Genomic DNA, 14,846 nt, shown 5'->3' with positions numbered 1-14,846 from the left:
TCTTTCTTCCACACTCCCCTCCTATCTGCAGAAAGGATCATGGATTCTTTACTTCTTTCCTTCGTCCTCTTGGTCATCCCACCATGTAAGTGTCTCCTTGAACAACCAACTTTCGTTTCCATTCTTCGTTTGTAAAGGCAGAAGTCTGTCCTCTGATGGACATTTTCCCTTCTCTTGTCCAGGTGTCCATTCCCAGGTGACGTTGGGCCAGACCAGCTCAGTGCAGCTGCAGCCATCAGAAACCCTCAGGCTGACCTGCTCTGTGTCTGGATTCTCCCTTACTGCAAGTGGGTATGCAGTGGGCTGGATTCGTCAAGCTCCGGGAAAAGGCCTGGAGTGGTTATGTCATGTCTATTGGGATAATGACATGAGATACTTGGAGTCCCTGAAAAACCGGCTCACCATCTCCAGAGACACTTCCAAGAGGGAGGTTTACTTAGAGATGAGAGGCATGGAGACAAAAGACACTGGAACATACTACTGCGCTAGAATACACACAGTATGCAAAAGCAGTTGATAGCCTGGACAAATGCCAGCATTGAGATGACAAAGCACATCTTAAATGAGGATGTCAAGGGTTTCTGAACAGCTAGGAGCTATTCTCAGCTACATCTTCTTAATCCACCCACATCTCCTCATCAGCCAAACTCAACCCGGATTTGAACAAACAGGAAGTGGTTAGTAAGTCTTCACTACTACAATCCTCACATTCTCCCCTCGTCTAGGGCTATGTACACACCATACATTTAAAACACATTTCTTCCCAAAGAATCCTGGGTAGATTGCCCCACATAGAGCTACAGTTCCCAGAACCCTTAACAAGCTACAGTTCCTATGATTATTTGGAGGGGGGAAATGTGCTTTAAATGTATGGTTTGTGCACAGTCTAGGAATCCGTATCCAGGTCTGTGCCCCAGCTATGGAACAAATGTACGTAAACCATTTATGCAACATGCATCCCCACATTGTATTGAGAGGCACAAGTGAAGAGAGACCCTTACACTGAGGGTGCTTCCAGACTGTCTCTATTTTTCGGTGGGATTCAATCACATACAGTACCAGCAAATTCAGGTTACACAATTAAAGCCGATTAGGTGCTCCTGCACAACTAAACCAGTTCCCCAAAATATCAGACTTTTTGCAATAAGGAAAGTGATGGGAAAATGCACAGAACTGAGATCACACTTGCTTTGGCACAATGTCATCTACCTCCAAGCAAACAAATGGGAATGGGTGGTATCCACGTAAAGAGTTCTGCTAGTGTAAGGAACTTTAGCTGGGCAATGGAACTTTCCTACCTTCTCTTCTCCCTGTGCACCCCATAGATCTGCTCTGGAGGGTTGGGAGAGCCCCCCCAGAACTGGTTTAGGGGTCAGAGGGGAGTGCACAGGGAAAATGAGAGGGTGGGGAACTTGCACTGCACAGCTAAAAGTCCTTGCACTATTTAAGAACTGTTTAAGTGGATCCTGCGTAATGAATTCTCAATAAACAGCCTCTACCTTTGTACAGCAGGCGGTTTCTACACACACTCACACACCGCTCTATCCTCCATCCTGGTAAGCAAGGCCCATTATCTGACTTCAAGAGCAGATCCCAGCTAGGCCTCAACCGGGGCTGTGCGCCAGATTCACCCAGGCCAGAGGCCCAAATCAAGTTGGGACCGTTTAGACATCTTTGCGCCTCAATGCTGTTTTGCAAACGGTTTTCCTGCCCCTCATGATCTGAGGGAGCAATCCGGGGACGGGGGGGCTTTGCAAAATAGCATGATAAATTAAATTGACTCCACTATCGATGGGGGGAAATATGATGTCTCCTTCCCCCACTCCCTCCTTGCCATATATTTAATTATGATTTATTTTACCTAATTAAACATGAGTCCTGCCCCTGCAAACTTATTCAGGAGTGGGTCTGAGCTGAGGTGGGTGGTCCCCAAGTCATAAGAACATAAGAACATAAGAAGAGCCTGCTGGATCAGGCCAGTGGCCCATCTAGTCCAGCATCCTGTTCTCACAGTGGCCAACCAGGTGCCTGGGGGAAGCCCACAAGCAGGACCCGAGTGCAAGAACACTCTCCCCTCCTGAGGCTTCTGGCAACTGGTTTTCAGAAGCATGCTGCCTCTGACTAGGGTGGCAGAGCACAGCCATCATGGCTAGAAGCCATTGATAGCCCTGTCCTCCATGAATTTGTCTAATCTTCTTTTAAAGCCATCCAAGCTGGTGGCCATTACTGCGTCTTGTGGGAGCAAATTCCATAGTTTAACTATGCGCTGAGTAAAGAAGTACTTCCTTTTGTCTGTCCTGAATCTTCCAACATTCAGCTTCTTTGAATGTCCACGAGTTCTAGTATTATGAGAGAGGGAGAAAAACTTTTCTCTATCCACTTTCTCAATGCCATGCATAATTTTATACACTTCTATCATGTCTCCTCTGACCCGCCTTTTCTCTAAACTAAAAAGCCCCAAATGCTGCAACCTTTCCTCGTAAGGGAGTCGCTCCATCCCCTTGATCATTCTGGTTGCCCTCTTCTGAACCTTTTCCAACTCTATAATATCCTTTTTGAGATGAGGCAACCAGAACTGTACACAGTATTCCAAATGCGGCCGCACCATAGATTTATACAACGGCATTATGATATCGGCTGTTTTATTTTCAATACCTTTCCTAATTATCGCTAGCATGGAATTTGCCTTTTTCACAGCTGCCGCACACTGGGTCGACATTTTCATCGTGCTGTCCACTACAACCCCGAGGTCTCTCTCCTGGTCGGTCACCGCCAGTTCAGACCCCATGAGCGTATATGTGAAATTAAGAATCTTTGCTCCAATATGCATAATTTTACACTTGTTTATATTGACCCAGGGTGGGTGAGCCTGAAGACCCCCCTCTGGATTGGACCCACAGTGTGGATGGCAGTGTGTCTCTACACAGCCCTAGCAAAAACATTGTGTGTGTAAGTAAAGGAGGGCCAGTAAAGGATGTGGCTTGGCAAGAGGGAATGTCTCCTGGAGAGACTTCTCAGGTCTTGATGGAGAGGGAGCCTGAGATTGCCCATTTCTGCACCAGAAGGTAGGACAGAAACCAAAACATCCATACGAACCCCCCCCCCCAAAAAAAGGGCTTCAAATAAACATTAGGAAGAACTTCCTGACAATACAAGATGTTTGGCGGTGGATCAGGCTGTTTTGCAATGTGGTGGGGTCTCCTTTATTTGAGGTTTATAAGCAGACCCTGGATAAGCACCTATCTGGGATGCTGTGCAGCAGATTTCCCTAACTGGAAAAGGGTTAGACTTGATTACCTTTGAGGTCCCTTCCAACTCTATGCTTCTAAGATTGAATAACACATTTGACTGAATTCTTTTTTTAAAAAAAAAGTTTTAACCATCTTTATTATTTAATCATCTTTCCCTGCAAACAACTATCAAGAACAACATTCAAATACACTTAGCATACTTGTAGCCAGACATATCTCACCACCCTTCCCTTAGGAAGCACTGCCCAGCAGCTAAAGAAATGGTTCCAAATACTTGGGGGAAATAGCACATTTCCAAAGAGGCAACTGAAGGCCTAAGGAAACTCAGCAATTTTATACCAGTCATAAGCACGAACAAGCGCCAAAGTAAAAGGTTATGCAATGTTTAGCTTCCCTCATTTATAATATAACATTGCCTTTAAATCAATATAAACGGCAATCCTTGCAAAAAGGCATTTAAGGCCTCGAGATCCGGTATAGGTCTGCTAACATAATACTTAAATACACCTAGTCAGTTTGATTTGGATTTTTTTATTTTTTTTATCTCCACCCCCCGCTTTTTCTGGACAATTCCCTCTATTTTGTTAGACAGCTTTTTAAAAACGCTCCATTTCCTTGGGTAGGGGATCCTATCCCTTTCTTACTAGAGTTAATGTGTACATAACTCATTTTTTAATGAAAATGCAGTGTCAAGTAAAGAAGATTCATTACTTGTATTCTGTTAGATGGTTTTATTACTGTTTGAGGTATGTAACTCATAAGGGGGAGTACGGAAAGTATTCACTACTCTGTACTGCGTATGCACTCTGTTTACACCCCTACACCATGAACTCTGACTGATCCGACGCATTTCCCGCTCACCATAGTCAATCTCTTCTTCGTAGAGTTCTTCTTCTTCTTCAATAATTTCCTCTTCTGGTGGCTGCTCGCCGAGTGGTCTGAGGAACCGCAGATACCTGTTTGGGATATATACAATAAACTGCCCCCATAGCAATGTCCCCAGGCCAAAGAAGGTGGACCACAGCCATTGCTCTAGGGTCAGCTTTGCACAGCTGAAGGGCTTCCCTCCAATCTGCACAATGACGATCTGGACAATGAACGTTCCCAGAGTTATACAACAGAAAATGGCATTTCTGAATATCCCAGAGAAAACGTTTCTTTCCCCATGAATCTTCCGGGCATTGACTTCGTTACAAATCTGCATCATTACAAATGTATTAAATACAATGGTGTAATGCTGGGTTGGAGGGGAATGCAATGGTGCCGTCCGCCCGTTTTCAATATCAAAGAATTTCTCACCTGCAAAAACAAGGGCAAAGACAACAACCAGCTGATAAGTGGCATGAAGCACAATGTTTTTCAGCATCATACGGGAGATAAGAGGTTTATTTCTACCATAAGGCTTCCGTTCCAACAGAGCTTCAGTTGGCTTTTCTGTGGCTAAAGCAAGAGAAGCAAAGGTATCCATAATGAGATTGACCCAGAGCATCTGTACAGCTTTCAGAGGGGAATTCTGGGTGATGCATGCCCCGGTAAAAGCGACTATCACGGCTACCACATTGACAGTGAGCTGAAACTGGAGGAATTTGGAAATGCTGTCGTACACGTTCCGACCCCACATGACAGCTTTGACGATGCTTGAGAAGTTGTCATCAGTGAGAATGATATCAGAAGCTTCTTTAGCAACATCGGTCCCAGCAATACCCATTGCAAAGCCAACGTCGGCTTTCTTTAACGCAGGCCCATCATTTGTGCCGTCCCCAGTTACTGCTACCACTTGCCTTTGTTCAGTGATGTTGCTGTTAATGATCCCTGCCACCAAGTTATACTTGTCAGCAGGTGAGGACCGCGCAAGGACACAAAGGGTAGGCCAAATCCTGTCAATCAGCTCTTGTTGAATCTCTCCATCTGGACCGTGTATCAGTCGATTAAAATCACTCCCCTCTAAGCACACAAAGGTCTCCCCCGGCCTCATGATGCCACATTTTGCAGCAATCGCCCGAGCTGTATTAATGTTATCCCCAGTAACCATGCGTACAACGATACCAGCTTTCTGACATTTTCTTATTGCATCAGGAACTTCAGGTCTCACTGGGTCTTCAATGCCTACGACTGCAATACAGGTCAAGTCCTTGAAAATGTCATCCTCCTCGTCCCAATTTGGTTCCGAGTAGCCAGCTGGGAAATCCTTTAATGCCAGGCATATGGTGCGGAGTCCTTCAGAGGCCATTCGCTCAATCACATTGTTGATCACATTTTCTCTATCTTTCTTGGAGAAAGATCCAGATTGACCAGTGGCATTCAATATGCGGGTGCATTTTTTAAGGAGTATTTCAGAAGCGCCTTTGCTGAATAGCCGATAACTGCCATTGGGATTTTTCAAAACCGTGCTCATCGATTTCCTGTCGGAATTGAAGGTGTACACTTTGTGCAGTTTCTCCTCTGGTATCTTAGTCCTTACAGCCTCATAATCCTGGTTCAGTTCCAATAGCAGGCCAAGTAAAGCACATTCTGTTTTGTTACCAATTTGGCGAGGGAGGGCTCCTTCCTTTTCAGGAGGGAGGATTTTAGAAGTGTAAGCACAATTGACCGAAATGCCTTCAATCAGGTAATTCAGCAGAGCATGATGAATCAATTCAGTGGCAGGCACAACTTTGTAGTGTGCACCGCCAATGAAAATTTGGACCACAGTCATTCTGTTCATGGTTAAAGTCCCTGTTTTGTCGGAACAGATTGCAGTTGCATTACCCATAGTTTCGCAAGCATCCAAATGCCGGACAAGGTTATTATCTTTCATCATTTTCTTCACAGAGTAGGCAAGGGAGATGGTGACGGCTAGCGGCAGGCCCTCTGGGACAGCCACAACCAAGATTGTCACCCCAATAATAAAGAACTTCACTATATACTGCACATAAACGGGGGTACACTGAACAGTCCAAGTACGCTTCTCTATCACAAAGTTTTGAATTAAAAAATAGGTGATAAGGACAATGACGGTGATCATCGACATGGCGAGCCCTGCTTTGCCAATCTGAAGGGCCAGTCTTGTGAGTTTCGCCTGTAGAACCGATTTTTCTTTAGGGTGTGTGCTCCGTTTCTTTGCACTGTGTTTGTCATCCTCAATCTGGTTCCTAGATGCACTAGAGCCCTTTTTAACAGTGCCCTGGCTGTGCCTAGGGCTGTCACCTGGCTTTTTATGTTTTTTGTCTGAGTGATTTTTCTCTGGCTGATCCTCTCCGGCTCCAAGTAAAGTGAGGATAATCCCTGTCTGTGAGTTTACACCTACAGCTGTAATAACCATTTTCCCAGAGCCTTCCATCACATGTGTACCTGACAGTAACATGGGGTCCCCTGTCAAAGACTTCTTGACATGATTTGATTCCCCTGTGAGGGAGCTCTCATCAACTTTCAGGTCATAACCCTGGAGAAGTAATCCATCAGCTGGCAAAAGGTCACCATAATGGATCTGTGCAACGTCCCCAACGACTAATTCAGCTACCGGCACATGCATGAACTGCCCTTGCCTGATGACAGTAAACATCTGTTCCTTTTCAATGCGATTCTGCAACCCCCTAAATTGCTTTTCCTTGCTCCAGTCATTGAAAGCAGTTACCAACACCACACACACGACTGATAAAAGGATTGCACATCCTTCAATCCAGTCGGCTTCGGCTTCTTCCTCTTCCCCTCCTACATCTGTTGGACGGCATGCTGCGATGCTCCCTCCGGCTGGCTGATAAAAAGAAAGTCCCAAAGAGATGATGGCTGCAACTTCTAAGATACATAACGTCATATCCTGTAGCGCTTCCCATACTAATTCGAGGAAAGTTAGAGGTTTTTTAGGGGGTATAAAGTTTGATCCAAATGCAGCTTGACGTAGAGCTAATTCTGTCTGGGTACCACATATCCCTAGCGTGGGTGAAGTCTGCAGCCGTGCACAGATTTCAACGACATCACCATAAGTTGTCTGTATTTTCGCCACTGCCTCGCTCTTCCGCAATTCCATCAAACTCCGCAGCTCTGAGACAGTGATCTTGAAGTCCGTTGGCACAAAGGTGTCTGTAGTGACCATCATCCTGCCTTCCACCACAGAAAGAAATGAGAGAATCCAGCTGGCTGCTCTTGTCTACCCAGTGGCATTTACCAAGAATCCAGGAAAGGGGCTTTCTGCGTGTTCTGAGCAGGGGACTTCAGATGACAAAGGAGACTTTAAATTCAACAGCAGAGGGCACTTCAAACTCAAAGATCCAGCATCCCTTATATGTGTATACAAGTTATTTTATATTACCTTCTGCATTTCCCTGCAGGTGAGAAAGATAGGCTCAGAAGTTCATTTCCGCCCCTCTGTTTCCATGTATAGAGACAAATGTGCCGTGCATTTTTGCTTCAGTCCTTTACAAGTTCCATGTTACCAACTCAGCCCTATCCCAGCATGACTTTGGTGCCAAGGTCCAGAAAAAGATGTAAAACACTGCTCTGTATCTCAGGGTCTTTCATTTCCCCATGCTGGCCAATGTCTCCTCAAAGTGGCAGTTACAGGAGGATGGGAAATGGAACCGGAATCCCACCACCAGCCAGTGAAATCTGGCTTGTGTCACATTTCCCTTGGCTCTGAGTGTGTGTGTCACTGATAGGTGTGAGTCCCTGGAGTTCTAAATTCTGATTCTGTTTTCCGATATCCTTACCTTTCGCTTGATGAATTCTGGTGCTATTTTCTGATCTCCTTACCTTTACTTGGCAAATTCTGGTGCTGTTTTCTGATTGCTTTCACTTGTGGCTCCTCTGGACTGACATGTTCCACCAGGTGTATTCAGCAATGTGTCATTAACGCAATAATAGTGTATTAGCAGTGGATTTATATTGGACCGTCCACAAACCATTTTGCTATATTAGTTGTTCAGCAATGCTTCCCGAATCTTATTGCATGATTGCAATCTGGGGGGAGGGGCACTCTTGTACTACAGCAAAGCATGATTTTAAAAATAATTTTTTAATTTATTTGTTTATTTATTTATTATTTGATTTCTATTCCGCCCTTCCTCCCAGCAGGAGCCCACGATGGCAAACAAAAGCACTAAAAGCACTTCAAAACATCATAAAAACAGACTTTAAAATACATTAAAACAAAACAACTTCTAACACTTTTTTTAAAAAAAAAAAAGCTTTGAAGGCATCTTTAAAAAAAAAGGTTTAAAAACATTGTTTTGGTTTTTTTTTAAAAAAAAAGTTTTAAAACATATTAAAAAGCAGTTCCAACACAGAAGCAGACTGGGATAAGGTCTCAACTTAAAAGGCTTGTTGAAAGGGGATAGTAATAATAATAATAATAATAATAATAATAATAATAATAATAAAGTGGGACAATTGTGATATAAACAGAACAGGATTTTATTATTATTTATTACTCTTTATTTATTTTATTTACTTTATTTTATTTACCTTATTTTAGCAGGAAGTGGTAGGGCATACACTGATTGGAAAGGAAGCAGTGTGTCCACTTTGAAACTTTGGCTGGTGCAAACAGTATTAAAGGCAGGATCATGTATGGACTGCCTCAAGTCGATTCCGACTTATGGCGACCCTATGAATGGGGTTTTCATGGTAAGCGGTATCCAGAGGGGGTTTACCATTGCCTTCCTCTGAGCTGAGAGGCAGTGACTGGCCCAAGGTCACCCAGTGAGCTTCATGGCTGTGTGGGGATTTGAACCCTGGTCTCCAGGTCGTAGTCCAACACAAGGATATCTGGAGAGGCCCTTTGCTTGGGTCAGTGACTGGGGCTCAGACTAACGATCTATCTGGCATGGTGAGTACTTAAGCTTCCCCAGAAGGGATCTAGTACATACTTTGGCCTCGGTGATTGGTAGAAACTAGGAAGCTTCTGGATTGGCCAGGGATGACAGAAACGCTAGCAAATTGGCCTAATGCCTATGGCCTGGCCAACATAAGTTTATGAGAGCTCCACTTCAGGCAATCTAATGGGAAATATTTTGAGCATCAAACTCTTGACTGTCTCAGAAATTTCCTGAAGAAGATTAAGGAACGCACATCCATTCTTTATTCTAAGTAAATGAAAGCAATTACCTTCAACCAGGGTGGAGAACCTTTTTTTTCAGCCCAAAGGCCACATTCCCTTTTGGGCCACCTTCCTAGGGCCAAATGCTGCTGGTGCGTGAGGGCAGAGGCAAAAGTGGGTGGAACAATGAATGTGAACCTTAGCTTTGTACAATAGGTTCATTTTTTACACACACACACCTCGGTATCCTCCATCCAGACAAGCAAGAGGCATGATCAGTTTTCAAGGTCACATCCCAGCCAGGCAAAACATCTTGTGGTCCAGTAGCTGTTGGAGCAGAAGTGAAGAACATGGGGTCATCTGGATGTGTTTGCAAGCACACCCTCTTCGTTTCAACAGATGGAGGACATCAGGAAGGTAGGGAAGGGGAAGAGTGGTTGTGCAAGTGGAAGCTGGGAACTCTGTGTGGTCCTCAGATGTCCCATCTAACAGGGAAACTGTGTCCCTCCATATGTTGGTGGGCCCATCTCCAATCATCCTTGAACATTGGACATGCTAGCTGGGGCTGATGGAATCCAACAGCTGCTGGGCCTCAGAATCCCCAACTGCTGCTGAAATTGTCTCCAAGTCCCTGTCTGCATATTACAACAGAAGCATCTCTAGGCAAAACCAGGCCCCTGCAAACTCTCCTCCACCGGCTTCCCTCCACAGCAGGGCCACAGTGGCCTCTCAGTTACAAATTGCCATTGGCTACGAGGCAGCTGAGCAGAATGCTTTGTGGCTTGAACGGCATGGCTGATTACTTCCTCAGCTGTTTCCTTGAGAACTGACATGGCAGCGGTCCCCGGAGGGTTTGACTTTTTCAGAGACTTTCCCATACATTCTCTATTACAAGGCAGAAACAGCCTTAACTGTCATGCACCTACACAGCCCTCCCCACAAAAAACCCCCAAAAACGTTTTATTTATTCATTATTACATTTATATACCACCCCATAGATGAAGCTCTCTGGGCGGTTTACAGCAATTGAAAACAATAAAAACAAATATACAAATTTTAAAACACACAAAAAAATTAAAAATACAATTAAATTTTTTTAAAAAAACATTTAAAAACACATGCTAAAATGCCTGGGAGAAGAGGAAAGTCTTGACCTGGTGCCAAAAAGATAACAGTGTTGGTGCCAGGCACACCTCATTAGGGTGATCATTCCATAATTTGGGGGCCACCACTGAGAAGGCCCTCTCCCTTGTTGCCAGACTCCCAGCTTCCCTCGGAGTAGGCACCCGGAGGAGGGCCTTGGATGTGGAGTGGAGTGTACGAATGAGTTCATGTCGGGAGAGGCGTTTCATCAGGTATTGTGGTCCCAAGCCCTGTAAGGCTTTATAGGTTAAAACCAGCACCTTGAATCGAGCTCGGAAACAATTAAGACAGCCTACGGAGAAAAGGGACTCTGTATGTATACATTAAGGGACAGGTTTGATGTATATTATATACTTATAGCTGATCTGCGACAAATCGGAAGTCAACTATTTTATTTTCATTTTTTGTTGATGTATTGTTATGTTTTTTTGACTTTGTTTTGTTTGTCTTTTGAAAAATTTGAATAAAAATTATTAAAAAAAAAAAGAATCGAGCTCGGAAACATACAGGCAGCCGATGCAAGCGGGCCAGAATCGGTTTTATATGTTCGAACCGTCTGGTCCCTGTTACCAATCTGGCCGCTTTACATTTTAAATATAAAGAGTGAACATAATTCTATAGGATGCAAAGACAGGTTCAGTGAGCTCTCATGATGCATGTTCAACTCACTCTGTAGCCTACGGACAACCAGAGGCAGGTTTTAGGAAGTCCCGGATCAGGCCCTTCCTCATGTTGGCTGTTTGCCTCATCTCGGAAATTAAATGGAAGAGGTTACCCCAGGTGGTTTTCCTGCTCATAGTGGCAGGGATCTTCTCTCTCTGCCAATGCATACAACAGGGACAGGAAGCCTCAGCCCCTGTGCCTAATGCAGTCCTTCAGTCCTCTGTCTGACCCTTGTATCTGTCCCCACACCACACCTTCCTTGAGTGTTTTTGCCTGGCGAAAATGTGTTCTGGTACTCTGATAATACCTCTTGCTGGCCTGGATGAAGTATTGCGAGGTGTGTGTGAGCCGGAGTAAAACCTACCTATTTTGCACAGGTAAAGTTAACATTCATTGCATGGTTCACGTTTGGTTCTCATAGAATCGTAGAGTTGGAAGGGGCCTATAAGGCTATCAAGTCCAACCTCCTGCTCAATGCAGGAATCCAAATTAAGCATTCCCAACAGGTGACTGTCCAGCTGCCTCTTGAAGGCCTCCAGTGTTGGAGAACCCACCACCTCCCAAGGTCATTGGTTCCATTGTTGTGCCGCCCTAACAGTTAGGAGGTTTTTCCTGATGTTCAGCTGAAATCTTGCTTCCTGCAACTTGAGCACATTATTCCATGTCCTGCACTCTGGGATGACCAAGAAGGGATCCTGGCCCTCCTCTGTGTGGCAGCCCTTCAAGTACTTGAAGAGTGCTATCGTATCTCACCTCAGTCCTCTCTTCTCAAGGCTAAACATGTCCTACATGTCCAGTTCTTTCAGTCTCTCCTCATAAGGCTTTATTTCCAATCCCCTGATCATCCTTGCTGCCCTTCTCTGAACCCGTTCCAGTTTGTCTGCATCCTTCTTAAATTGTGTTCCCTGGATCTGGACATTATACTCAAGATGAGGCCTAACCAGTGCCAAATAGAGGGGAACTACACATAATTTGAAAACTATACTGAAATAGCATTTGCCTTTTTTGCAGCCACACCACACTGTTGGCTCATACTCAGCTTCTGCCCCTCCCAACACTGGCATGAGGACCCCAGAAGGTTGTGCAGAAGGGAATGCGACCCTCAGGCTGAAAAGATTCCCCAACACCTGCCCTACACTTCCTAGAAGGCCTTTAGATTGCTGAGACATGATGGAATATAATGGGTCACTCCAGAGCCATTCTATACCCCAGACCATGACAATGTCATATTGTGGTACATCACATCACTCTGAAGACTTTCTAGGAAATATAGGGAGAGGGAGTGAGCCAGGTATAGATCAGCCCAGGCTATTATGAGCAGAGTGAGCCCCTTTCATGTCATAGTTAAAATCAGCACAACACACCTTGGGAACCATGCACTTTTATGAAAGAGGCAGCCTTTCCCCCGCCAACTCTCTGACAATGGTTGAGTTTACTCAGCCCACAGGAGGGACCCCGGGCCAAGCAGGGCCCTCTTAGTGGTGCAGGGCCTGCTCATCTATCTCTAGGGGTGCCACAATGGGTAAGGCATGGCATTGCTAGTGGTAGTGGTAGTGTGGATGGAAGCAACAAAACTGGCATGGATGAAAATTTAGATTGTCAACAGGAGCACTAAAGTGAGAAGCATAAATGTCAACAGCAGGAAAGCTGGACCAGTGCCATCCACGTTAGACACATAAACACACAATGTACACAGAAAGTCCTATCTCAAACGTCACCCCATAGCTTCTTCCACTGGAGGAATATATAGTGGCTTCATCAGAGTCAATTCCTTCTGGTTGGAACAATAACAACTGAGTCTCTGCTTTGTGAAATTAAGCATGGCTCCCATAGGTGCTCACATTGCACAAGAAAGTTTTCCTCTGCTTTGAGAAGGGCAGAAATAAAGGGTCAGAGATAGTGCATGATTTTCCTACAGTAGGATATGTCTTTTTTTATTATTGAAAGCATTTTATGGAAACATCTCAAGGGTGTTTAGGGGGAAAAGAAACTCTTAAAACACAATAACAATTGTTCAACAGATTCCATACCACATGATCTGGGCATACTCAAAGAGTCAGAAATTGCAAAGGCCTATGTTTTCCTTTTATCCCAATAGAGATACACAAATCCACCCCTGTAAAGAACTGCTCACATTATACAGCAGCAAAGAAGCAGATTTTAATAAGACCAGACACCGCCAGTCACAGCGGTTAGAGGCACCAAGCACACCTCAAGTCATACATTGCCAAAAGTCTCTTGGTGTTTTTATCCTGCCCGGTATGTAAATTTTCTCAGAGAGCTTCCTGCTTAAAGCAGTCAGACACCTTCCCGTCCCCAGCTACATGATTCTGAGTACCTCAGACTACTCTTCTGTCAACCCTCTCAAGGCATTTGACAAGGAAAATGATAATTTTGCTTCCACTTGTTTTCTTTTCAGCAGCATTTGGAGGTAAATCCATCCTTTCAAATAAAGAGCACGGAGACATTCTGGGTATTGATGTGAAGCAAGTCTCATAAAATGCCTTTTGTTCTAGGTGTCCAGTCAGAAGTCCAACTGGTTGAGTCTGGAGGAGATGTCAAAAGACCTGGGGATTCCCTGCGCCTCTCCTGTCAAGCCTCCGGGTTCACCTTCAGCAACTATTGGATGGAGTGGGTGAGACAGGCTCCTGGAAAAGGCTTGGAATGGGTGGGAGATATACATCCTGGTTCATCTTCCATTCGTTACTCGGATAAAGTGAAGGGACGATTCACCATCTCCAGGGACAATTCAAACAGCCTCCTGTATCTGCAAATGAACAACCTGAAGCCTGAGGACACGGCTGTGTATTACTGTGCAAGATTCACAGTGAGAGGAAGTGAATCATAAGCTGGGCAAAAACCCTTCCTTGGTCCCAGCTGCTCTCTGAGTTGATTCAGCTGCAAGAGACTGAAGAAAACTGTTAAGTTAATTGAGACCAATAGCATGATCCATCAATTTCCAGGGTTCTTGTTTACACAGAGAGGGAGAGCCACCCATCCATCTATACATGCTACTGTTCTCTGTATGCAAGTTATAATGAACACACCTGGTCAGATGGAAAGTCTCTTCCCATGATGCTGCTCTTCCTTCAGAGTTCACCTGAGAAGGGGGTCCAGCTGGACAATTTTAAGCTTTCCTCTCTCTGTCTGTCTATTGAGAAACTTCCAAGCCCAAGTTTGTTACACACATTTTTGAGGAAAATATCAATACTGATTTCAATATTTTTGAAGTGAATTTTTTTTAAAAATCAGCTTCAGCCGTGGAAAACCGCTAGAAAAGAATCCAATCCATGAGGACAAAAAAACCCCCAAACTGCGAATATATAGGAAATCCGGTGTCAGATTCAAATTTTGTGAAATTCAAGAAGATCCCTAGTTGGCATTTACTGAATGAATAAACAACTCAAGGTTCAATACTTCAATCTTTTTTGAACAGCAAAATGCTTGGGGCTGCTTCACTGTGTCCATCTTGACTGGAAGGAGAATTCAGCTAAAGGTTAATTGACATATCGATCGTCACAAAACCAGACTTCAGAACTCTCTTCCTGTTCCTCACAAGGGGACGGGGACACTGTGAAGTTGACAAAATGCCATCAGCCAGGGTTGAAATAAAATGGCCTTCCAAGTACCATTGGTAGTTCTATCTATGTGGCTAATTACTTCCTCAGACACTTCCTCGTGAACCATGCAGTTTCAGACTCTGACTCCTCAAGCGATGTTCTGGTGGAGAAAATGTGACTGGCATAATCTGTGTATTAAAATCCACATGGCATAAA

At 44.5% G+C, this 14,846-nt stretch overlaps 1 protein-coding gene and 2 gene segments (V, D, J or C); 2 read left to right on the top strand and 1 right to left on the bottom strand.

Annotated features, from left to right (window-relative positions):
• Positions 1-517, top strand: LOC133366890 (immunoglobulin heavy variable 2-5-like). The segment is given in 2 exon segments: positions 1-85; positions 183-517. Coding segments are annotated over 2 exon segments (381 nt in total).
• A 3,455-nt stretch (positions 518-3,972) lies between these two features.
• LOC133366887 (plasma membrane calcium-transporting ATPase 1-like) lies at positions 3,973-7,326 on the bottom strand. Its single transcript, XM_061590423.1, has one exon. The coding sequence runs from the start codon at positions 7,324-7,326 to the stop codon at positions 3,973-3,975; it is 3,354 nt and encodes a 1,117-aa protein (XP_061446407.1).
• A 6,076-nt stretch (positions 7,327-13,402) lies between these two features.
• LOC133366886 (Ig heavy chain V region 3-like) lies at positions 13,403-13,918 on the top strand. The segment is given in 2 exon segments: positions 13,403-13,501; positions 13,587-13,918. Coding segments are annotated over 2 exon segments (378 nt in total).
• The last annotated feature ends 928 nt before the right edge of the window (positions 13,919-14,846 follow it).

The sequence above is a fragment of the Rhineura floridana genome, chromosome 11 (genome assembly GCF_030035675.1).
Source record: "Rhineura floridana isolate rRhiFlo1 chromosome 11, rRhiFlo1.hap2, whole genome shotgun sequence".
NCBI lineage: Eukaryota > Metazoa > Chordata > Lepidosauria > Squamata > Rhineuridae > Rhineura > Rhineura floridana.
Note: the sequence above shows the minus strand (reverse complement) of the source record. Positions and strands in the feature narration are given on the sequence as shown.